At 40.9% G+C, this 26,439-nt stretch overlaps 1 protein-coding gene across 1 annotated transcript in view; it reads right to left on the reverse strand.

Moving 5' to 3' along the window:
- Papolg (poly(A) polymerase gamma) overlaps nucleotides 1-18,580 on the reverse strand; it is a 33,314-nt gene extending 14,734 nt beyond the window's left edge. Inside the window, 8 exon segments of the mRNA NM_001107244.1 lie at nucleotides 1,294-1,383; nucleotides 3,734-3,845; nucleotides 5,614-5,667; nucleotides 6,831-6,940; nucleotides 7,166-7,247; nucleotides 10,507-10,573; nucleotides 15,021-15,182; nucleotides 18,331-18,580. Of these exon segments, the coding sequence (NP_001100714.1) occupies nucleotides 1,294-1,383; nucleotides 3,734-3,845; nucleotides 5,614-5,667; nucleotides 6,831-6,940; nucleotides 7,166-7,247; nucleotides 10,507-10,573; nucleotides 15,021-15,182; nucleotides 18,331-18,347 (694 nt within the window). The 5' untranslated portion in view covers nucleotides 18,348-18,580.
- Nucleotides 18,581-26,439: the final 7,859 nt, after the last annotated feature.

Genomic DNA, 26,439 nt, shown 5'->3' on the forward strand with positions numbered 1-26,439 from the left:
CTGACAGTAAGGATATACCATGTTTTTATATTCATTCATCAGAGTATGAATATGTGACTTGTGTTGCTCTTTGGCTGTTAGGAATGATAAGATATAACGTGACAAGATTTTTAAATGAACATTATTTTACCTTTCTTGGGAATCATTTAATTTTACTGTCAATGACACAAAGCACACATTTAAAAATCCAGTTCCTTAGTTGGACATTTCAAGTATCTAATTACTCACAGAGTTAACTGGAGTGGACGATAACATAAAACATTTCCATAATCAGACTTTTATGGAGAGGTCTGTTTAAGGTATGTGAAACCTGGTACTGAATGCTGTCAGCCAAGGAACAACCATATACATAATGGCAGTCACTTAACACTAATGATAATGAGATGAAAAAAATGTATAGCTGAAGAGAGGGAAGAGAAAAGCAAACTCCAGAAAAAAAAAAAAAATCAAGAAAACTGAGAGCAATGTGGACTGGGAAGGGAGCTGGCCTCTAACCCATGAGCTATTCTGGTGATCATCCCCAGCATTTCAGTCCCTGAACAATGGTGGGAGCCATCGTTCCTGCCTGCATAATGGCTTTTGTTCTTTAAGACAAAGTTTCCTGGCCTTGAATATGTAACCCTCCAACTTCAGCCTCCTGGACACTGGAATTACTAGCATGCCACCATGCCCAATTTGTGTTATTACAAAGGAATTAAAAAACTTAAGTTTAAAAAACTTATTTACAGTAAGTTAAATATATTACTGAAGAAAGAAAAAACTTCGTATAAGCCAGCAAGTCACCAAGTTTGTGATAGTGGATGTTAATGTCCCAGGCATCTGCAATCTCTCGCTGACTCGCTCGATTAACTCTGGGTGCAGCAGTTTGCACTTACCGCACGTATGTCACCTAGAGCACACTGTGTGTTTCTGCTGTATGCTGTCGAGGTATCTTCTGTATGGAAGATACCACTGAGCCACTGCTTCAGTGTCACCTCCCCTCAGTCCTCTGTCCCCATTCTTAAGCAGTGTCTGACTACAGCTATACATAATACAGAACGTCCTCTATCACACCAGAGCAAGCGGAGGGCATTTGATGAGTTATATACAAGCACACTCGCACTCTGTCTACGTACACACACACTCACACTCAGAGACACAGACACCACACCTTAGAAACTGAGGAACAGCTTTGCTAAGATGACCATCAACCCTCAACAACATCAATGAGGTCAGAGCTCTCCTATGTGTTCCAACTGCTGGCAACAGAAAAGTAGAACTTTATAAATACATACAAAGCCTTGGGATACTTACGCTTTGCCCATAATTTGACTGCTCTTAGAGTAAGTCTAAAAGTTTCTTTATTTGGCACTAAGTGCAAAATTTCATCAGTAACTCTACATCCTGAAAAAGACAAAACATTAATTTTTCACTAAGGAGTAAAACTCAGTTAGCTCAAATGGTCTCCTAACCTTCAGACTCTCAAATGTTAAAATTTGAATGCTACGTCAGGATAAATTTAAAATTTCGAAACACATGTGAAAATATTTTTACTTTTGAGGAATTGAAAGAATGTGGGTAAAATCCAATGCTGAAGAACAGACCGGTCTGAGTTCCTACATCTGACTTAATCACGGTGTCTCCAAGTTATAAAACTTTCTTATTAGAAGCCCTTCCACAAAGAAGTGTAATTTACCATCACATTAAATCAAACAAAAGAGACTGGGCATGGTGGTGCTTGACTTTAATCTCGAACTCTCCAGGGAGAGGCAGGTAGGTCTCTGAGTTTGAGGTCAGCTTGGTTTAAGAGTGAGTTCCAGAACAGCCAAGAGTACACAGAAAAACCATGTTACAAACAAACAAACGTACGTGTAAAAGGAAGGAGAATATAATCAGTGGCTTTAAAACGTGAAGCACCTGTGAGGTTGAACCTCCTTTTCTAAGAAGCCTCCATCTTCCCTTACCATTTTCATGTGTGCTGACATTTGCACTGATGGAGTACTGGCAACCACAGTGTTCAGGGGTCACACAAGGTGGTGGCCACAGAGTCCACAAGTGTTCAGTATAATTCACTACTCTCATAAGCTCCCAGTTAAACAAAAGCAACCAAAAGGAAAGCGGTGTGCCAGCATTTCAGCTATATGCTAAAACAGCCTTATTTTCAAGGAATACCAGGCTGCTTGAAATTATGACTAAAGATATAAAAGGTTACACAAGTGGGCGATCATTAGGCAGTCTGAAAAATAAACCAAATTCCTTGCCTCAAGAAAAACAATGATACTATTTACTATGGAGAAGAGGTAAGTTTTCACGTTAAATTAGTTATAAATCACTTTTATCTACTATTGTGAACCTGACAGCTTGAAATACTTTAAAGACTCTCATGACAGAACTGGTGCTAATATTAATCAATGTAATTTAAAACCACTTTACAATGAAATATGTGTTAACAGCTGGAGGATAAAAATAACTTTGTAAACTAACATTTTCCAAATAGCCAGAGTATGATAGTTAAAACAAACAAACAACTACCCTAAAACCCAAAACAACAACAACAACAAACTAGGCAGAGGGACATTCAAAGGACAAGAGAGGCCACTAGGCATTAATGTGACAGAGTAATTCTGTTTCTCTTTATATTTTAACAAAACCAAGATATCAGATAATACATTAACTGTAGAAGCAGATATGGTAATCTGGAAAAAAGCCCATTTTATATATAAAATTATTAATTTATAATTGCTTTTTATTTCTAGTGAACTATAAATATTCTAAACATTTTTATTTATATTATGGTAAATATTGACATACGATGCAGATAAAAAATATTTTGGAGTTCTCCACGAATCTTAAGGTTTACAGGACTTCTGAGACTAATATGTTTATGAACCACAATTCTAAACACAATCTTTCAAATAAATTATGCTTTTTAGAATATTTAAAAAATAATTAACACTATTCTATAAAGAAAACCGTGACTTTCAAATTCCTGGTGTTGGTGATAGAATGTAAAGTCTCTCACACTAAGCCTGTGTTCCATGATGTTCTCAGATTTTAGTTTGCTCAAGTCTTAAAGTAGTCCACTGACAATTCTACAAAAGGCCTCTTGCTGTGGACTTGGTTTAATGCTTGTATTACGTTTATTGAGTTCCCAAAATTGCATGGGAATTGTGCGCAGGTAAGGCACTGAGGGTCTCTGCCCCCAGTTGGTTCTGATTGGTAAATAAAATTACAGGTGGCCAATGGCTAGGCAAGGAGACAGAGGTGGGACTTTAGGATAGAGAGAGAAGAAAGGATAGAACTGTCATTGCCAGGAAAGCAGAAAGATCAGGCCTGAGAAGTGCAGGACAGAGAGACAGCCAACATGTAAGACTCATAGATCGTGGCCCTGGAGGGCTGCAGGCCAGGATGGAATGCAGGGTTTAGTATGTAATAATTCAGGAATATCAGAGGGGAGAGTGTGTTAGTGGCGTGGAGCTTTGGGAGTGGTCTGACCATTGAGCTGCTCAGGGCATATTACAATATAGAGCTGTGTGTGTGTGTGTGTGTGTGTGTGTGTGTGTGTGTGTGTGTGTGTGTGTCTGTGTCTCATTCGTGAATCCAGAACACTGGGGTGGGTAATGAGGAACCCCTGAAGCTGCCACTGCCAGGGCAATCTTTAGAGTACATTAATTAATTAATCGTCTACAACTATAGGCTCTATTTACCAAATTGTTTTCAAGCAGGTATCTAAGATTTCTTTATAGAAACTTACCATTTAAACTTCGAATGCACCGTATATCGAGGCTTCTCAGGCGAGAGTCATCTCTTAGATCTAAATTATCTGATATGGTTTGTATTGCCAGTCTTGCAAAGACTAGATCAATCTTTGGAAAGAGATAAAACAGAAAAGAGACTGATTTTACTTCTCCTGGTCCATTCTCCCCAACCCCAACTCCAACCATGAGGAGTCATAGTTATCGGTCTGGACAGTCTGCTAAAGCATAGGAGGCCTATGTGGGTGGCCTTATGTGGGACAATCACTGCACATCTTGAGAGAAACATGGGAAGATCCAACACACATTTACTTTTACTCCCTCGTGAAACTCCACTGAGGCACTGAGAAGTGTTTTGGTTTCGGTTTTGGTTTAGTTTTCGGAGTTTATGGCTTAACCCACTAGGAAACTGAGACCAGAGAAACATCAGCAAAAGTCATAGAGGCTGGAGAGCTGGGGGGCAGATGCTAACACACCCAGTGACCTAAGAAAACAGATTTAAGCATTTTATTTGGAAAATAAAAACAGGTAGCTATGAATAAATACATAAATAAATTTAAAAGAACATTTAGAAAATATAATTAGTATTTTTAGAAATTAAAAACAGGGAAGTGGATATTATCACAAAACTTGAAAGACAAGAAAAAACCAAGAATAATAAAAATATTAAGATGTGGTTAATTAAGAAATGAGAATTGTGTGTGCTATTTATTTTTAAAGAAAGCTGTTCTCTGGAGACTCAACTCACAAATGTTAGGGCTTTATGGGAAAAGACCTGTGTGTAAACAAAGGCAAGAAATCCAAAAAAACCCCAAAACCCCCCACAATAAGAGGTCCAAGAACTGAAGGCCTTTCCACTCTAAAGACTACTGCACGCCAAGCACATCAGTTAGAAACACAAACCAAAGCATATTATCATCATGAATTCTACGAGTATGAAGACAAAATAAAAACAAAACAACTAAATAAAACAAGGGACAAACTGACCATACATACAAAGAGAGTGAAAATAGTAATATGCTTTTCTACAGCACAGAGGCCACAAGACAATGCAGGCCTTAGAGGACATAAAAAATCGTTTCCTACCTAGAATGATGTACTCAGCAAAATTATGAATTCTGTTTTTTAAGCATGCAAGATAAAAAGAAAACAAATTCTTATTTAGGCATCCAATGGTTGAGCTCCAGTAAAACAGTAGTATATTTAGAAAGATGGAAATTCTAGAGTACAGAGAGAAAGCTCCATGAAGATCATAGTGAAATGGACAGGATGACAGCTGTGCACAGGCCATGGGCCACACTCAGCTGAGAACAGGGCCAAGACCCAGTGGACTGACTCTTCCTCAAGATGCTAATGGCTTTTAGCTTAAAGATTATGACAGCCATAGAAGACTGGGTTGAAATCAGACTAAGTATAATGACCGACAGAACTGAATAGTCATTAACTCCCGAGGGCAAACCTGTTACAGAGCAAGGAATTGCAGTAGGTCAGTATACTCAGTCCTGAGCTCTGAAAACTGTTTCTGAGATAGTAATGTAAATGGAACACTGCTCTAAACAAAATTATAACAGTGCAACTATTTTAGATGATTAGAGAAATGAGAAAGTTTGTGTACAAAAAGCATGAGGAAAGAAATGAAGGTTCCTAAATTTTCCACGACGAGTGGTCAAGAGAAACAAGAAGTAGGTGAAAGACTACTATTCCTTAAACTGTGGTGAGTACCAGGCAAGCATTCAGGAGGCCGGCTATAGTCACATAGTGAGATTATTTCAAAACCCAAGCCCAAAACCAAAACCAAACCAAATAAAACATGCCCGTGCTAAGTCAGATTTTGAAACAAAACTTACAGGTTAAAAATGTCAATTGCAAAAACACTTACTTCAATACCATCAAATTCAAATTTTATGACAGGTACAAAAGCATCTTCTACAGCCTATAAAAGAGGAAAACAAAAAAGTAACACAGAGGTTACTTATTTACTTTTATTTAGGTCTCATACAAAAGTCTCGTTGCCTGCTATTTAACTTATCCTGTTAAGAATATCTGTCAGAAACTGGAAAGAAGATCTATTGTTATCTTAATATTATTTCTGGAGTCTAAATTGAGATCTAAGAATCTTAGTCTTTTTTTTTTTTTTTCTTTTTTCCAGAGCTGGGGACTGAACTGGTTGCTAGGCAAGCACTCTACCACTGAGCTAAATCCCCAACCCCTGAGGTCTAAATTGAAAACTGATTATTTACAAAAAGTATTAAGTATAAAAGTGTATGGTGAGCCCCTCCTGTAGCCCTGGTGCTCAGGGATGGCTCAAAGGGTCAAGGCCATTGTTGACGATCCACTGAGTCTGAGCCTGGGATGCATGAGGCTTCTGAACAGTTTTTACAAAAAGCATTAGTGTAAAATTTTTGAAAAATATTTATCAAACAAGTGGTAGGGGCTAGCTCAGTACTTGGCCTGCAGACATGAGACCAGAGTTCAATCCACAGATCCTAATGCTGGGGAAAATGGTGCATGAGGGAGGAAGCAGGAGGATCTGGGGACTTACTGACCAGTAAGTGTACCCTGTTGGTGATACTAGGCCATGTCAGGCCCTGTCTGACAGAAGACAGACAATGTTTGGAGGATGATACCTAGAATTGTCCTGTGATACCCCCAAGCGTATGATAACCCCCACACACTTACAAATATGTACACACAAAATTATGCTGTTAGAACTGAGGCCAGTGTTTTATTATTTGCTAGAATGGAAATGTTACTTGTGAAATGAAAGGCTAGATATACACGTAGTATTAAGGGAACCTCACACATATCACCCACAACTGGCTATATATCACACATATCAGATATTACAGTAAGTGATATCTTATGAACATTCTCACCAATTCTCTCGTTTACTGATGGGAACCAAGCTCAGACAGATGGCTGCCTGACTGAGGCCTCAGAGCTACAGGTGTGTCTGCAGAGCTATAAACCCATGCTCCGATTTCCATGCATGTTATTAACAAGATACAGCAATTTAAGAGATATGTCAGTGATTCTAAGTCCTTGTCTTTATAGTTGTTTCTAAGTTCAAAGTATTAGATACCAAAGGATACTTACTCTTAAGTTTCTAACACCATCTTGATGTTTCAATTTTTCAAAAAAGGACTGAAAAAAATCTGATCTCTCCACATGTCTTGGGGCTACACAAAGTGCATCAATATCAGCTCCTACAAAAATAATTTCTTGTTAAGAATGATATATTGTATTTCATTAAGTTCACATAAACATAAACACAGAACCAGGTATGGAAGATGAGTATAAGATAACGCTAACAATACTTATCAATGGTGATAAGATACAGGAACTGTTCTGTTGAGTACTTGCTAACTGTGAACAAGTAAAACAATTTCCTAAAAATTCTCATCACTAGAACATAACTAAAAAGCACTTACCTTTGGTGTGTACTCCAAGCCTGTAAGATCCAAATGTGAAAATTTTACCACCAACAGTAGCCACAACAGAAGGTGGGAGATTCTAGAATAAAGCAAAAGGCATTCAATCACTAAAGTTATTTTGCATAAAGAGCGTCTAAAAGTTTGCAGTCTTTCACTGCACAACTGATACACTGTACATTTGTCAATCCTGTTTAAGAGATGGGTAAAAGCACTTTAAGTCTCCTTTAGGGAAATCAAATTAATAAACTGCAGCTCTTCCAGTACAAGTCTCAGCCAATCCCAGTCTTCTTTTTAGTTTTGTCACATGCATGTTTAATTGTTTGATCTTAGCTTTTCAGCCTTCTTGTGTTCTGATTTACTTAATACCCATGCTTTAAACATTCTTCTATGGTAAAAGCGAGACAGTCCTTCTAATTTGTTGTTTTTGTTCCAATCATCACTACTCTTCCACAGGTGAAGTTTCCTGTGTCTGAGACAGGGTTCCCTATAGCCCGGACTGGCTTTAAACAAACGTCTGACATTCCAGTCTCCATTTCCCAAGTGCTGGGATCATAGACCAGGGTCTCTCACTGACACTGCTGCTGAGGTTAAGGAGTATGGTGTCATACTCAGATGTCTGTCTGTTTGTCTCTGCTTCTCTCTTTCCTTCTTTCTTCCTTTCCACCTACCTATCTATTCTGTCTGTCTACCTGTCTACCTGGCTTGTCTGTTTTTACTTGAGGTAAGGTTTCTGCGCTCTGGCTGTCCTCTGTGGCTCTGTAGATCAGGCCAGCCTTGAGTTACAGAGCTTCACTTGCCTCTGCCTCCCCAGTCCCGGGATTAACCACATGCGCCCCCATGGTCCCAGCCTTCCCTACTTGTTTTTGATCAGGGTCTGCGGATTTGAACCCAGGTCCTCATGCTCGTGTGGCAAGCATTCTATCAACTGAGCTCTCTTTCCAGAGATATCTTTCGAATGTGTACCTCTCGGCTCTTCAACTATACTTAAACTTGTCAGAGGTGAGACTACCTACTACTCTTCATCTCCCCTCCACAGTTCCAGATTCCTGGTGACTAGCCTGAATAAAATGGCCTGTACAACAAGACACAGTTATTTCCTCTGTTTAATGCATAGTAATGTTTCAAGAGTCTCACAATTTTAGTTAGGAAGGAGCCAATGAAATTATTAAGACTCGTATTAATAAAAAAGATAAATATCATTTTACTTTCTATGTTGAAAAAAAATCCTTGCTGGGTGTGGTGGTGGTGAATGTGTTTAATCTTAGCACTTGGAAGGGTGTAAGTCGCATGCAGATGTCTGAGTTTATAGCCAGCATAGTCTACAATAGAGTTCTGTAACAGCTGGACTGACAGCGTGAGACCCTGCCTTAAAAAAAAAAAAAGAAAAAGAAAAAGAAAAAGTATGACCTTGCATTTTTTATGAGAAGTGATATTATAGGACACAGTATTTTTTATACAGCTACGGAATTTAATTATTATTTTATCTGTGAAAAATACTAGAGTATCTCAACAGTTATCAAATGATCTTTGACTTATCTTAAATCCTTTAGTTATCTATTCCCCAAAGTAGAATATATTCATGAATGATAGTATAATAGTGACATATTGACAGCTGTTATAACTGAAGTTTTGATTACTCACAACTAGCATTTTGCCTCCAAAATCTACTGTATCCAACAACCTTAGCTACTGATAAAGCCCTTCTTGACAGATCAGAAATGAGCCAGATACCCTTTTGGCAACAAGAGGAAATAACATAAAGATTGGATTAAATTTAATGACTAAAGTCTAAGTCTTTAGTGGCTCATTATCTTATTCTAAGTCAAAAGAAGCAATCTTACAAACTCATCGTAACTAAAAAGAGAAATCTAACTGAAAATTCTCATAGAAAACACTGAGATACTTTAAACTGAGCGCTGTTACGGGGAGAGATACGAATACTGTATGAACAAACAAAACCATGTAAACTGCAAGAGTTAGGAACACTTGGAGGATGGACAAATGGTTTAATATGAGTCGTGTTTCCTCAAGGTCCCATGGTAACAAGCTTGGTCCCAGGATGGCAGTATGGACCTTAAGAGGCTAGGTGACTAGGACTAGGAGGTGGGAGGATCTTAGGTCACAGGGGAGGTCCTCAAAGGGCTGCTGTCGGATTCAACTGGTTATTTCCTAGATGGAGTACAACACTTGCTCTGGCCCTCCTCCATGCCTGCCTAGCCCTCTGCTGCCCCTGCCTCTCACTACCACCCTAGCTCGAAACTTCAGAGCTGTCTGAACGTGGACCTGAACCGGCAATGCTATATGCTAGCTAGGTCTTTTCTTCCTACTCTATCTCGGGAGTTAGTCTGGGGTAAGAAGCTGAGTACTGACCTTTACCACCTAGTTGAACACGCCCAATCTCATCTTAGTACAGTGAGTAAAATACTCAAGCAACAATAAAGAAACTCACAATCCAAAACTCAAAAGAGCAGAAAGCTAGGTAAGTTCATGAGGAAAATCCTGCCTAAATATGAAATAGGACCTGAAAACTGCTTTGTCTGAGGGGCCAAGCAAGTGCAATTAAGAGATTTCCACATGGGAAACACAAATAAAAGGCAGTCACTGTGTCACAGAAAACAGAGGTCCTGGGGGCTGTGAGGCCCTGGAGAACAGGATCCTGACCTCACTTTAGCCTCTCTGTGCTGTGCTCAAAAGCAAGTTCAGTGTCAGATGGGGTACACTGTAATCTAATGTCTGGCTTTTAAGTAAAATCTCCTTAGACTGAGAACCCTGGCTGGTATGTATGACTCAAACTAAACATTTTATAGACTTGCTGCTACAATTGGCTATCTATGGGTTAAAGCCCCATTTACTTACAAGTCTAGTTGTCTAGATCGCTTTATTTCTAATGTGTCAGGGAGCCTGTTTTTGGTTGTTACTGGTGTTGATTCAGTTTGGAAGTCAGTGGCTAACTTCTTGTAAACCAAAATGGAGAGCTACAAAATTATAATACCTACTTAAAATGACATATTTCTGTAAAGATTCTGATATAACTATAAGATATGAAAGTCAAAACTACTAGATTGAACTTGTATTCCATTCACTCACAACCTGGGACATGATACTATTCTGCAAAAGACAATCACAACGAAGGAAAAGAAAATTGCCCTTTGCAAGCAAAGCAAAAAGCACCCTTCCAAAGATACGAAAGTAGACAGTTATATACTGTGTAAGTTATATTATTCAGAAATGCAGAGTCTATTTTAAAGTATTTCAGATAATTTGACTCTTACACGTCATTCCTAGGGTGAATGGCTGAAATATGAAACAGTAATTTAAATCTGCAGTTTCAATCTTACCTTACTTTCACTGATGTCAGAAATCCATTCTTTTACTAAATTGTTCAATTTACCAAGAACAACCAGCCTATAATAAAAGATGAGAACTTTAAACTTTTAAGACAAAACAAAAACTAAACATTAAAGAAATAATGTAGAAACCTAACGTTGACGCTATGTTAAATCTGTATTATATTTATGCTCATGTAATCACATCTGTTGATACACAGCACATCTGAGAGACCTAAGAGTGCCAGACATGATCACATTTGATAATAGTTTGGTTTTTGAATTGTCTTCAAAAACTAAAAACCTAATATAAACCTCCAAGTTACCTTCAATCAGGCTACAGAGGCAAACTGAATTGTCAGCTCTGCTTTACAACAGAATTACATCAATTCACTGTGATACTAGAGACTAGCAATCTCTCTGACACTCATGGTGTTTTGTAAATTAAAGTAGGTAAGTTAATAACTGGCTAATTTTTATGAAATAGTACTTGACTAATGCAGTTTAAAATTATTAAACTTATTAAGTTATTAAACTTAAAACCAATGGCATAAACACTCACATTAAAAAAATGACAATAAAAAAGAGATGAGTTTAGGCATCCTATAAATGGACAACTATCTCCTGACTCTTCCAAACTTGCTTCCATCTCAGCCTTCCTCAGAAAGTGACATTCCATCCAGTGAGATGCAGGCACTGAAAACCTTGGACTCATCTTTGGAAACTGCCTCTAGCTGTCATAAAAGAACTCTCCCTTTAACACATCTAGACCACATGACTTATTCCTACTGCCATCCTTGGACACTATTCTGTCCTCTGACCCCTCTTCCTTTACACTATTCTGTCCTCTGACCCCTCTTCCTTTACACTATTCTGTCCTCTGACCCCTCTTCCTTTACACTATTCTGTCCTCTGACCCCTCTTCCTTTACACTATTCTGTCCTCTGACCCCTCTCCTTTACACTATTCTGTCCTCTGACCCCTCTTCCTTTACACTATTCTGTCCTCTGACCCCTCTTCCTTTACACTATTCTGTCCTCTGACCCCTCTTCCTTTACACTATTCTGTCCTCTGACCCCTCTCCTTTACACTATTCTGTCCTCTGACCCCTCTTCCTTTACACTATTCTGTCCTCTGACCCCTCTTCCTTTACACTATTCTGTCCTCTGACCCCTCTCCTTTACACTATTCTGTCCTCTGACCCCTCTCCTTTACACTATTCTGTCCTCTGACCCCTCTTCCTTTACACTATTCTGTCCTCTGACCCCTCTTCCTTTACACTATTCTGTCCTCTGACCCCTCTTCCTTTACACTATTCTGTCCTCTGACCCCTCTTCCTTTACACTATTCTGTCCTCTGACCCCTCTTCCTTTACACTATTCTGTCCTCTGACCCCTCTTCCTTTACACTATTCTGTCCTCTGACCCCTCTCCTTTACACTATTCTGTCCTCTGACCCCTCTTCCTTTACACTATTCTGTCCTCTGACCCCTCTTCCTTTACACTATTCTGTCCTCTGACCCCTCTTCCTTTACACTATTCTGTCCTCTGACCCCTCTTCCTTTACACTATTCTGTCCTCTGACCCCTCTCCTTTACACTATTCTGTCCTCTGACCCCTCTTCCTTTACACTATTCTGTCCTCTGACCCCTCTTCCTTTACACTATTCTGTCCTCTGACTCCTCTTCCTTTACACTATTCTGTCCTCTGACTCCTCTTCCTTTACACTATTCTGTCCTCTGACCCCTCTCCTTTACACTATTCTGTCCTCTGACCCCTCATCCTTTACACTATTCTGTCCTCTGACCCCTCTTCCTTTACACTATTCTGTCCTCTGACCCCTCTTCCTTTACACTATTCTGTCCTCTGACCCCTCATCCTTTACACTATTCTGTCCTCTGACCCCTCTTCCTTTACACTATTCTGTCCTCTGACCCCTCTTCCTTTACACTATTCTGTCCTCTGACCCCTCTTCCTTTACACTATTCTGTCCTCTGACCCCTCTTCCTTTACACTATTCTGTCCTCTGACCCCTCTTCCTTTACACTATTCTGTCCTCTGACCCCTCTCCTTTACACTATTCTGTCCTCTGACTCCTCTTCCTTTACACTTTTCTGTCCTCTGACCCCTCTTCCTTTACACTATTCTGTCCTCTGACCCCTCTCCTTTACACTATTCTGTCCTCTGACCCCTCTCCTTTACACTATTCTGTCCTCTGACCCCTCTCCTTTACACTATTCTGTCCTCTGACCCCTCTCCTTTACACTATTCTGTCCTCTGACCCCTCTCCTTTACACTATTCTGTCCTCTGACTCCTCTTCCTTTACACTATTCTGTCCTCTGACCCCTCTCCTTTACACTATTCTGTCCTCTGACCCCTCTTCCTTTACACTATTCTGTCCTCTGACCCCTCTCCTTTACACTATTCTGTCCTCTGACTCCTCTTCCTTTACACTATTCTGTCCTCTGACCCCTCTCCTTTACACTATTCTGTCCTCTGACTCCTCTTCCTTTACACTATTCTGTCCTCTGACCCCTCTTCCTTTACACTATTCTGTCCTCTGACCCCTCTTCCTTTACACTATTCTGTCCTCTGACTCCTCTTCCTTTACACTATTCTGTCCTCTGACCCCTCTCCTTTACACTATTCTGTCCTCTGACCCCTCTTCCTTTACACTATTCTGTCCTCTGACCCCTCTTCCTTTACACTATTCTGTCCTCTGACCCCTCTTCCTTTACACTATTCTGTCCTCTGACTCCTCTCCTTTACACTATTCTGTCCTCTGACCCCTCTCCTTTACACTATTCTGTCCTCTGACTCCTCTTCCTTTACACTTTTCTGTCCTCTGACCCCTCTTCCTTTACACTATTCTGTCCTCTGACCCCTCTCCTTTACACTATTCTGTCCTCTGACCCCTCTCCTTTACACTATTCTGTCCTCTGACTCCTCTTCCTTTACACTTTTCTGTCCTCTGACCCCTCTTCCTTTACACTATTCTGTCCTCTGACCCCTCTTCCTTTACACTATTCTGTCCTCTGACTCCTCTTCCTTTACACTTTTCTGTCCTCTGACCCCTCTTCCTTTACACTATTCTGTCCTCTGACCCCTCTCCTTTACACTATTCTGTCCTCTGACCCCTCTCCTTTACACTATTCTGTCCTCTGACCCCTCTCCTTTACACTATTCTGTCCTCTGACCCCTCTCCTTTACACTATTCTGTCCTCTGACCCCTCTCCTTTACACTATTCTGTCCTCTGACCCCTCTCCTTTACACTATTCTGTCCTCTGACCCCTCTCCTTTACACTATTCTGTCCTCTGACCCCTCTCCTTTACACTATTCTGTCCTCTGACCCCTCTTCCTTTACACTATTCTGTCCTCTGACCCCTCTTCCTTTACACTATTCTGTCCTCTGACCCCTCTCCTTTACACTATTCTGTCCTCTGACCCCTCTCCTTTACACTATTCTGTCCTCTGACCCCTCTCCTTTACACTATTCTGTCCTCTGACCCCTCTTCCTTTACACTATTCTGTCCTCTGACCCCTCTCCTTTACACTATTCTGTCCTCTGACCCCTCATCCTTTACACTATTCTGTCCTCTGACCCCTCTTCCTTTACACTATTCTGTCCTCTGACCCCTCTCCTTTACACTATTCTGTCCTCTGACCCCTCTCCTTTACACTATTCTGTCCTCTGACCCCTCTCCTTTACACTATTCTGTCCTCTGACCCCTCTTCCTTTACACTATTCTGTCCTCTGACCCCTCTTCCTTTACACTATTCTGTCCTCTGACCCCTCTCCTTTACACTATTCTGTCCTCTGACCCCTCTCCTTTACACTATTCTGTCCTCTGATCCCTCTCCTTTACACTATTCTGTCCTCTGACCCCTCTCCTTTACACTATTCTGTCCTCTGACCCCTCTCCTTTACACTATTCTGTCCTCTGACCCCTCTCCTTTACACTATTCTGTCCTCTGACCCCTCTCCTTTACACTATTCTGTCCTCTGACCCCTCTCCTTTACACTATTCTGTCCTCTGACCCCTCTTCCTTTACACTATTCCCAACACAATGGCCAGAGTACCCACTAAAACATGGGTCAGATGGTGCCAATCTCCTTCTCAAAACCCTAACGAGTTCAAGTTCCAAAAGTTTTATAGTGCCTTACGAGGTGCCCTCCTTCCTACCCATCAAACGTACCAATGCATACCCAAGACTTTCTGCCCAGAACACACTCCTTTCAAAAATCCGTGTGGCTCCCTTCCTTTCAGTGAGGTCTTCTCTAAAGACTTCTATCCTCAAGTTTATGTTTCCCACCAGTACTTGGTCAGGGTTAACATTGTAGGCATTTGACTGTTAGTCTCCTTTTCTAATGCCTATTAAAAATTTATGTTCCAAGAGAGCTAAGATTTTTCTTTTGGGAGAGCATTTTTATTTACCTAAGCAGTGATCACTGGGCATTCAATACGTATGAGTTAATGATTAAATAGTATACTGTAAAAATATTTTATAGTTTCCATGACATACCTGTGGTTCAATTCTTCCTCATCTTCAAATACTCCAAATGGTTTCATGGCATCAATTAATTTCTGTGTATAAATATGATCAATTTCTTTAGGACATGCCAAACTAATTGGAGAGGTAATTCCATAATGCTTTTGTTGACGCTGGCTGTCCAGCATAGTGTTTCTATTCAAGAAAAAAGAAACAGAGAAAAAAATGTAAAGTATCATGTCATATGGACACACTGAACCTCTTAAGTTATTTAAGCCACATTAAAAGTTTGTGGGACATTACCAAAGAAGTCATTAAAAAAGAAAGGAAAAGAGGAAAGGTGGGTATTCTGTCTTTATGAAGTGTTTTTCATACAGCTTCCAGCTTCCATGGTCAGGACATCTTTTCAAGCCCAAAGCAGTATGTGTTGGCATCAAGACCACGCAGTTCAAATGCGAAAAGCTTGAATGGGCTCTAAGCCAGGGCTCCTCCTACTAGCCACCTTCCTCCCCCAGGCTGAGTCAAGTACCATCTAGGCTAGGGAATCTTTGAAAAGCAGTCAAACACTTGAAAGACACTATTAGTCAGACAATGGTCTTCCTACAAGTAAGGGAACAAAACATCCCATCACAAGGTCCTTAGGAGATAATCTAGCCTTAAAAAGAAACCTCAATTCGTCCTTGGGAAACCTACACTCACAGGCATCTTTTCCTGGAACCAGAGTTTACAGCTGTAGCCTGTTGTGACTGTACTTAGTATTCTCTTCATTTTAGCCTGGTACTCATACCACTTTCACACTGAGTAACTGTCACATTCCTTACATTCAATACCAAATTTTGAAGGAGATAAGTGACCCTTAATTGCCCTTAGCCAGTATAAAATTACAATCTTGAATAAAGCACCACAGAATTTCTAACTACATCTATGTCTAAAGGATGTGGGGTAAATTTCGTTGCAAAAGTAAAAATAATATATACTCTCAACCTAACCACCTCTCTTCATATTTGCATAAAGAACTGTTCAAAACAGTAAGAGTAAATCTCAAAATAAAAAAGCAGTCTTTTAATGAGTAAATTAGCTCTTGAAAATAGTAACAGAGGAAGAAAAGAGAGAGGTTAAATGGGACTGGCATAGTGGCCCGTGCCTCTCTATTCCTTCATTCAGGAGGTAAAGTAGATGGATCTGAGCTCCAAGCCTGGGCTACACAGCCACACCCTCTCTCCAGAGAAAGGGGTAACTGGACACTAGGATTTCCTTCTTTCTTCTTGAGACAGGGTCTCACTATGTAACTCTGTCCTAGAACTTACCAGGCTGGCCTTGTGTTATCACTGAGCCTGGCTTTATGATTAATTCAAATGTTCTATAGCACAGTAAGGCAACTGTGATAAATAATTACAGTGTATATATTTATATAAGTAATCAGTAAATTCAACTGACAAGCCAGTTACTTTAAACTAATCATTGTATACATTATGTACAATGTATCAATTTAAATTTTAAACATCACAAAAATACAACAATGGTTAATTCTTTTTGCATTTTAACTGCTTAAAAATTGGCTTGGGGTTGGAGACATTCCTCAGTGACAGACTGTTTCATGTGTAAGGTCCTGAGTTCCACCTCTGAACCAAACAGAACTAACAAAACAACAGCAGCTTACTACTAGTCAGTCCACAAACTAAAACGTGTTTTTCAGCTGGAGGTTTTATGGGATGGGGAGAAAGAAATGATAACACAGAAGATAAGATAGCTAAGACAGGTTTGGTGGCCCAAGGTCTAACCCTGGAAGTCTGGAGGTAGGAGGCAGAAGCAAGCTCATGGTCAGTCTGGGCCATGTGAACCCTCATCTCAACAAACAGCCTATATACCTTCGAAATGACTTAATGAAATATAGGGGAGTATTAAAAAACAACTTTAATTTCTCTCCCATTTTTATCTCGCTGCAGAACAAACAAAACTTCAATTATTTCAAGTTGTATTTCTCCATCCATCCATCTATCCATCCACCCATCCTTCCTTCCTTCCATCCATCCATCCACCCACCCATCCATCCATCCATCTATCTTAAAGAGATAAGGTTGTCTGGCAGGTCTGTGTGGGATAAATACATGGCATAGACAGATTTTTCCCATAATCAATCCTAACAGGAACTCTTGAGAAGTAGGTTTCAAAAAGTGCTATGAATTCCACTTACAAGGAAAAATACCTTACAGAAATGTACTGCAGGTACAAAGATAGTTAAGTAGAATGTTCACTAGCATTCTATTAAAAAATACTTTTAAATAACCCAAAATAGTCATTAAAAGTACTACACTGGGCTGTGTTTATAAATGGAATACATTAGTTAATAGAAAATAATTAGAAATGAAAATATTAACATAGAGAAAGGTGAGAAAGAACATGTTCTAAAGAACCAGTCTGGAGAGTAGCAGTTGATAATAGCCTATAAAGTTTAAAACAGGTACAATGGGTTATGAACACAGGAATATGCAGTATCAACATTAAAAATAAAGCAACAAGAAACACCAAATTCAGTACTCTGGGGCCTTGGAAGAGCCCCGTGAATGGAACTGGAGAAGGGATAGGCGAGGCTTCAGATGTATTGGAATGCTTGACTTCTTTTAAAGAAAGAAGAAAGATTAAAATGGTAAGAACACACCCCATGTTAGTCTTTGTAAAAAAAAAAAAATGGGTGGTGACTACATAGTGTTTTTGTTTTTCTGTGCATCTTTTTGTACGTTTAAATTATTTCCGGATAACGTGAAAGGTAAGAAATCTAATAAATTCTTGGCAAGTACAGAAACTGCTTCTGACTTAGGAAAGTGTGAGCAGGGGATAGATACAGCCCGGTAGATACTGTGGGGTCGGTGGGAAGGAATAGGGTAGGGGGATCAGCCTTTCTCATAGAGCAACCGCAAACCACGGGCTCCGCTAGGTCAGTCCCTCTCCGAAAGACCTGAAAGACAGCGGGTCCGGCCGGGAGGAGGGGAGGCAGGGGGATGGTATTTGCGCCAATGCAGACACGAGCAGACCGGCTCAGACACGGCGGAGGCAGGAGAGTGACCGACCGTTTTTCTCTTCAGCCACACGCGCCTTTCCCCCTCATCCTAGTCTGGGGGCGTCCTCAAAGGCGGGCGGCGGGGAGCTGACGGCGACTCCCGAACCCCGCAGGGCGGCCAGGTGAGCCGCGGGTAGGGGAGGTGCCCTTGCGGAGTGGCGGGCAGCGGAAAGCAGAGGTCCCCGCCGGCTGCGCAGGGTGCGAGGCGCAGGGGCTGGAAGCCGCGGGGCTGCCCACCTCAGCACACCTCTCTCCACCTCGCCCTCAACCGCCGCCCCCACTTACGCAGACATCTCTTTCATCGCTTCCTGCGTCTCTCTCCAGCCAGTGTCTTTCGCTTTGGGGTCCTGTTCTTGCCCTCTCTTCCTTCCTCTGTCCACTTCCTTTCGCTCGCTTATAGCTCGCTTGCTCGCTCACTTCCCCACTCTCTACAGCCGAGGCATTCAACCGAGTAGTGAAAACACCACAAAAACCGGCTCTATTTATGACAATACAGCGCGGCCGCCGCCAATATGGCGCTGCTTCCCAGGCTGCCTCTCGCCCTCCGCGGCCCCGCCCCTGGAACCCTGGGCCCGCCCTCGGCCACACCCCCAGCCTTGAGCTCCTGGGGCCCGCCCACCCCAAGTGGCATGCTTGCAGCAAACGCATCTGTCAGAGTGTGTCAGGTCGCCCGCCGTCTGTGGGATTGTCAATTCAGGCAAACCTCTGGGAAGGTAATTTGTCAATTTCCCCTTGTGTCTGCAATAAAAGCATCTAGAAAAGACCACCGCTTTCCCTAACACCGTTTTTAACTCTTCCCGTTATCCCACATCTTAAAGTCATAGACGTAATCAGTACACATTGAGAAGGTTTTCCTCGCTTAGCGTCACACCCAGGAAGGTGCGACTTTAACACAACCATTCCAGGGAAGAAAACTTATAAATAAATCAGTCTAACTCGAATCCTTCTTCCTCGCAGTGCCATCTCCAAGCCCCGATTTGTGACTTTGTGGCGTTTAGCTGAACATAACTGCTACCAGTTAGTCGTAGGTTTATCCCTTCTCCCTCCCCAAATCAAGCATTTTCTAATAGTGAAAATCATGTCCTGTGCAATTATGACGGTGAAAATGAGAGAGAAAGTGACCAATATTTAAAGATTAAAGGATAAAAGTAATTTCAAATCATGTCTTTCCCTGCCCCCGACGGAGTCAAGCACACTTGTTTAGGGAATGTAACTCGGTCACAGGAAAGGAGGTTACTTACTGAATTATTCATTTATTCACTCAAAGTATTTATTGAAAATCTGGTCCATCAGTTTGTTTCTGCTGCATGTTCTTTCTGATGCATAAAAGCAGGTCTGTTGTTTGAGCCCAGTAAGTTCAGAGTTTCCCCATCGAAAGGTGGAGAAAAACTTCAGATATGAGTGATGGTCTGCTGCAGAAGTATGTATCATACACTGTAGAACTAGATTCGTACCCTCAAGAGTTTATTGTCTAGTGAATGAGAACATACATATACGGACTATTTAAACATGGATGGTGTCCAGTTGTCATTGGGGGACCAAAAGAGGACCATCTCAACATGATGGAATGCCACTAATAGCTTCCTAAAATAGGGGATTCTGTATGTTAGCAGGATTTGGGAGCAGAGATTTTGGTAGGAGAAGGAAAAAAAATCAAGTCCAAGAGGTATAGAGTAGGAGCTAGGACGGGATTTCATTCAAAGTAGACCCACGTTTGTTATTTGCCAGTGTTGTGACCTCTAGAATGTTCAAATAAATTCTTAGGTTAACCTTGAACTTTTTCTTTTAAGAAAAGTTCTACATTACATTTACATTCAGCCTGCAGGGGAAGTCAGAGGATAACTTCTGGGAGTCTGCTCTCCCTTTTCACCATTTGAGTCTCAGGGATCAAAATCAGTTCCTCGGGTTTGGCAGCAAACATCTTTATCTGCAGGGCCTTATTCATAGACCCAATTTTAATCTTTTAGAATATGTTAATATGCATACCTAACAAGAACGCTTTGCAATGCAACCATAATATTACTATGCTCCGGCGCCATTGCCAGTATCAGGAGGAGGAGGGACACACAAGCCTTGCAATTCTCAGAAGCCCCTTGTCTCACTTTCACCCTTCCCCTTCACTGTGAATTTTGGAGGATGCCTTCCAGCGTCTTCGGCCTTCACCCGGCACGCCGTCTCCTCCAAGAGGAAAGATCACCTTCTGGGGTTTAGTTTTATTTTACTACCCAGTCCATTCAGCACTGAATTTTAGTGTGTATCTCTGGTTTCTAATGCAAAGTCCCCATTGCTGGTAGAGTGCTAGTCGATTTTCCAGATCCGCAAACCATACCTCAGATTCAACCAACATTGTATTTTGATTATTCAAGATAAAAATTCCATCCACACTGAACATGTACACACCTTTTTCTTGTCATTCTCGAAAGTAGTTTTTTCAAAAGACATGTCTCACTCTGTAGCCCGGAGCTCACTACGTAGACCAGATTGGTCTCAAACTCACAGAGATTTGCCGGGTTTTCCCTTATAAGTGCTGGGACTAAAAGTGTGTGCAACTGTGTTGTTTCCCTGAGCCATTTCTATTGTTCGGGGTATTATAAATAATCTAGACATTATTCGAAATGTACAGGAGGAGAATATTCATAGGTTATATGTAATATGTTAGTTTTTTGGCATTATTCCCTATTTACATAGCATTGTACATTGCATTTAGCTTTATAATTAATCTATAGGTAGTTTAAAGTATGTGGGACGATGTTTGTAGGTTATATGCAAATATGGTGCCGTTTTATAGAGGGGACTTGAACACCTCTTTGTGTTAGTGTTGGAACCAGTAAGAGGTCCTCAAACTAGCTCCTTAATACCAAGGGATGACTGTGTTCACACAACTTGCCACTTTTTAAAAAGTCAAGCTGGTGCAGAGGAAGGAGGACAGGAGTCCATTTACTTTCCTGTTCCTAGAATATGTAAAACGAGACACACAGTTGGAACAACTGACGAGCCTATTGTGTTTTGCTCGGTTTATGTGTATCCATGTGTGTCTGTGTGAGGATGGATATACACCTGTGTGCAGGAGCCCATGGAGGTCAGAAGAGAACAAAGGGCACCCTGGAGTTTCAGGTGGTTGAGAGCTGCCGGATGTCACAGCTAGGAATTCCTTTCTGACCCCTCCGTGCTTTAAAACACTCCTCTAGCCTACATTGATTTAAAAAAAATACATTTATAGAAAATAATGCAAATATGAAAAAATTAAAAGGAAAAATCTTTATTATTTGTGTGTGTCCGTGTGTGGGGGTCAGAGGATAACTTTGTGGAGTGGAACCTCTCCTGCCACCTTTGTGTGGGTCCCAGGAATAGAAATCAGGTCAAACACTCACCTGCTCTGTCATCTTGGCAGCCCTCAAAAGTTTGCTGTTTAAAAGATTTCCAATGTCAAATCTCTGGGTTTTCCTGGTCTGTACTTGTGAGGTAGGTTCCAGGCATCTCTGAGTAATATTTCTTGATTTAAAAAAATCTTGCTAGCATTAGTCATAATGGTACATGCCTGTAATTCTAATACTTGGGAAAAAGAGTAAGGAGGGCCAGGAGTTCTATGTCTTCCTTATTTCCGTTGTATTTAAGGCCAGAGCTGAATACATGACACCATTTAAAAGAAACAAAAACCAAAACCCAAAATCCAAAACAAAACCTCGTTTCATTAGCATAGGCTTTGCTCTGTGTGTTGAGATGTGAGAGGCACCAAACCAAGCAAGGTAGCAATCATCAGCTTTCCACTCATCTAAGCAGGCTTCAGTTAGGGAACTCAGCATCCCCTCTCAGCCGTTTGTTTTCCCCTCCGTGTGTTTGGAAAAACTGAAAACGGCTTTCCATCAATTAAAAAACAGATCCCCTCCAGAGCTCAGGGGATTAACATATAAACCCAAAGGGTAGGGAGGTAGAAGTCTTGCTTCTTGTCAAATAGAAGCCGAGGTTAATTATGGGATTCACCTGTTCCTGAAACAGGTAGCCTAATAGACCCTGGCTGTGCTTCCTGAGGCGGCCTTGGCCCATGGTTCTAAGCAAACTCACCAGCTCTGATCAACTTACTCTGATCTCAGCAGGCCAGGGCAGGACATAGTACTTGGTTTACAGTCATGTTGATTTCGCTTTTTGTTTGTCTTTAGTTGGCGATTAAAAGGGGATTTAAAATGTCAACCAGCCTCCTTCTGAGCGCTTAGCGGCATTGTCTCTGGCAGTTCCAGCACTCTGATTTCCTGAGCCGATCAGGTGTACAGTTGCTTTTTCTAATATAATCTATATTAGGAAGACAAGCCGCCAGAGAGCTTCAGTTGCCACACTGGATCCAACAAAAGCTATTGTGAAAATACACCTTTGTCAGACTTTACATTTTGAACAAATCAGACATTTCTAAAGGGTTTTACAAAGACTACTGCTCTGCCCACTTGGGTGAGGCTTAAGCATCTGTGACCTCAAACTCTGTTCTCAGTAACCACTAAGTCCGACAAGGCCATACCAACTCTGACAAAGGCCACACCTTGGTCTGTGTGAACTGGATGAAATACTGACACAACCTTAGTACATACCTTTAATACTCTGGCTGGAATATTGACACCACCACCCCACCACCACCCCCAGCACACAGCCTTAATCCCTGGCACACTTTTAGCAAACACACACCTTTAATCCCAAACATTGACATCTAACTGAGGGGCAGACAAAGTGACAAATCAGAGAAAGATTTGACAGAATGAGTCAGAGATAGGATATACCCAGCTCTCATGAGAACACACGGGAAAAAGAGGCTACTTAAGAACAGTGCAGAGAGAGAAGTGAGTTGAGTTCAGCCGGGTTTGTACAGTTCTGTTCAGATTGTGCAGTCAGTGCAGTTCAGTTTGTGGATTTCAGAGGCAGTTTTTCCCAAGCAGGACAATCCAGTCAGAAGCCAAGAGAAGCCAATTTGAATCAGTCAGTTTGGAGAGGAGTTTGAGCCAGAACAGCTGAGCTGAATCAGCCAGCCTTAGTTCAGAAAGAGCTAGAAAAATTAAGTTTATTCAAGAGTTAATCTAGAAGGTTGAAAAATTCTAGGCACGGGTTAACAGACAGAGTCTGGAAGCTGAAGCCTTCAAGATTTGGCCTTGCAGAAGACCAGCTTGTACAGAGCCTAGAAGTTTCCAAGCCAAGACCTAGGGATAGTTAAAATAGAGAAAGAAACACTGAGGGCTCTGCTCAAGCTGTATATGCACAGATTGGGTATGGCTCTCCTCTCACCCCTTCTTCTGAGGAAATGAAAGCAGCATTTACAGGGAAAGCTATGGAATTAATGGCTCTCACAGGAAAAAGAGAGATGGAGGAATTCTTATTTTCCAGACTACTCACTGTTGGAGCAATCTGTTATGTAATCATTGTATTTGGAAAAGAAAAAAGGATCTGGAGAGCAAAACTGGCTGCTACCTGGGCCATAGAATTGAAAAACATTTGTCATTGAGAGTTATTAGGACTTATTCTTAAGGTAAGACAACTCCTCTAGCAGTTATACATGACTGAACAACGCTCACCCCAGAAGTCCAAGATTGGATCAATATTGAAGAGTTTGTAAATATAATTAGTATCTATAGTAATAAAAGTGGACTCAGAAGAGGAAGTGTTCAGGATGATTGACATGCAGGCATGATACTGAAAATAGCCAATATCCAGGCACAAAAATATTTTCCACTAAAATCGATTCTAAAAAATAAATCTGTAGAGAATATATTAAATGGTAAATTATCAAAACCTTCCTCTGTAAAGCTGGGAATGAGACAAGGACATCTACTGTTGTCATGAGTATTTAATAGCGACCCAGCAAGTACAAGAGACCAGAAAACAAAATAAAACGTCTAAGCCTTGAAACAGAAAGGAATAAAAAGAATGCAAATATTTTAAAATAATCAAAATGCTTAAACAATAACTAAAATAATAATTAAGACATCTATCCTATGTTTGTATATTATAACCAATCTACATGGGATTAATAATCAAAAATGAAACTTAAAACATACTACTAAGTTTGGTAAGGAAAACTATCATTAATGTGGCATTAAAGGGCCTTCACTAGGCGTAGTGCCTCTGTGTTAGTCAGAGGGCTCTAAAGAAACAGAAACGTAGAATAAATGGAAGGGTAATAAATGGAGATTTACTATATTGGCTTACAGGATGCAGTCTGGGCGGTCCAATGACGTCTGTCTCACACTGGAGAGGCCACAGGGCTGGGTGTATTGGCCATCCAGATTTGGTGCTCAAGACCCAGGATGCTTGGAGAGTCAGTCTCCGGACTCCATTGGAATCTCAGAGAGCTTGCTTCTAATATCTGTGAGGGAAGTCGGTAGCAAGAGAGCAAGGAGGCAAAGTGTGAAGTTTGCTTCTCCTTTTATCTGCATTGCTGTAGGAAGCACTGCCCACATTTAGAATGGGTCTTCAGTCTTCAAATGATTGGATAAGAAATTCCCTCACAGGAGCGCCTACTCGTTTGTGTTTTACTGTTTAGTGCATATAGTCAGGTGGACAAACAAGATGAGTCACGACAGCACCTCATGCCTGTAATCCCCACAGGAGATCACAACAGTTTCAGAGCTAGCCTGGCACATAGAATTAGACCTTGCCTAAAAGGTAAAACCAATCTCAGAACATATCCAAGACAAATATCTTTGTAGCTGAGACTCCTGAATGATCCTGCCGCCTTAACTAAATCATTAAAATTAATCTTACTAGCCAAGTATAGTGACATATACCTTATAATCCTGCCACTTGAGAAGCTGAGACAGGGGCATTGAGAGTCGGAAGCTAGGATAGCAAGGTCTGGAAAAAATATTTGGCCTCAAGTGTAAAGGGAAAAGCTGACATATGTGTCTTATGATATCATGCACCAAGAAAAACATAATGTTTCTTCATTCTGAAAATGCACAACCTAGATTTAAGTGTAAGGGAATATAAGACTAGTACATCAAGGATGTTCTTTTTCATAACTGACTCCATTTTTAATAAATGTCAAGACAAGACAACTATTCTAGATTGAAGAAAGCCAAATGGACATGATCTGGAATAATACAAAATGTATTTGACTTTTCTATCGTTTCTACCGTAGAACTCCTAAAATATTCCAAACTTTCCTGAGTGGTAGGCTTATCTTTTGTTAGTAGCGATGCCTCATTTCAGATATAATACATGATTTTATGCTAAATAGGTGACTTGGGGTGCTATCAGGCATCCTTACTGGGTAGACCAGGTGATTAGAGGGTGGGGTGTTGGATATCTCAGCCACATCTAACAACCTCTGGAAAGGGGCTAGGATAGGAGACCATGAATTATAAAAACTCTTCAGATTTGATGAGCTTCTGGTTCATTAAACATAGGAGGGTGCTGGGAGAGCAGCAGGCCCAGAGAGGGCTTTAATCCCATCAGTGGATTAACCCAATAAGGGTCTCAAAATTGGACTGATAATTGAGAGATGGTAGAAACTGCGAGCTGAGACCTCATTGGAGAAAGTAAGTTCCTGTAGGCATGCCTGGAAAAAAATTCATCTTTGCCCTGACCTCACTTTGTTGCCTCTTGCTTTCTCTGTGCTCTAGCTGAGGTGAACACTTTTCCTCTCTCATAGCCTCCTTCCACAGGTCCAGAAACAAGAAAACCAAGTAACCACACACTGAAAGGACATGTTTGTTTCTTCAAGTTGATTTTTCCCAGACATTTCGGGAAACCTGTAGTTACAGTTTGGTTATGAAGTATTTCCCTCAGTAGGGTTTATGTCTTGTTAACTGGGTTCTCAGCTAGTGGTAATACTAAGAAATGATTGAATCATGTGAGTGTTAACTTCATCCATAACGGATTACGGAATGGGAACTGTCGACACCCAATTAAACACATCCTTAAGCCAGCCACTTCACCACCACCACCACCGATGTGGCCTAAAGACTGGACGCTCATAAATGCCAAAAGTCACACAGTGGTATTCTCCACAATCTCCCCAGACTAGATACAAGTCCAAAATAGGATGGATAAAATTACTTTTTAAAACACACACACACACACACACACACACACACACACACACACACACACACAAATCCCGGGACATAGTCATATAATTGAACATTAGTAGCAATAAAAAAAATTAATTATTTTTTAACTGTAGTCAAAAGCACAGTTGAATTTCCCAAATAGCATTGAGCAAGATACAAAGGAAAGAAAATGTGTTGCATACATTTGCATATAGTTCAAAGCCAGAAAACATTAGCTCATTTTAAAAAAATATGTAAGCCAGGAGGTAGAGGGGTACATCTTTAATCCCAGCACTTGGGAGGCAGGGAGGAGTGGATTTCTGAATTCTGGAGCCAATGCAGTCTACAGAATGAGTTCCAGGACAAC

This window comes from Rattus norvegicus, chromosome 14 (assembly GCF_036323735.1).
Source record: "Rattus norvegicus strain BN/NHsdMcwi chromosome 14, GRCr8, whole genome shotgun sequence".
Lineage (NCBI taxonomy): Eukaryota > Metazoa > Chordata > Mammalia > Rodentia > Muridae > Rattus > Rattus norvegicus.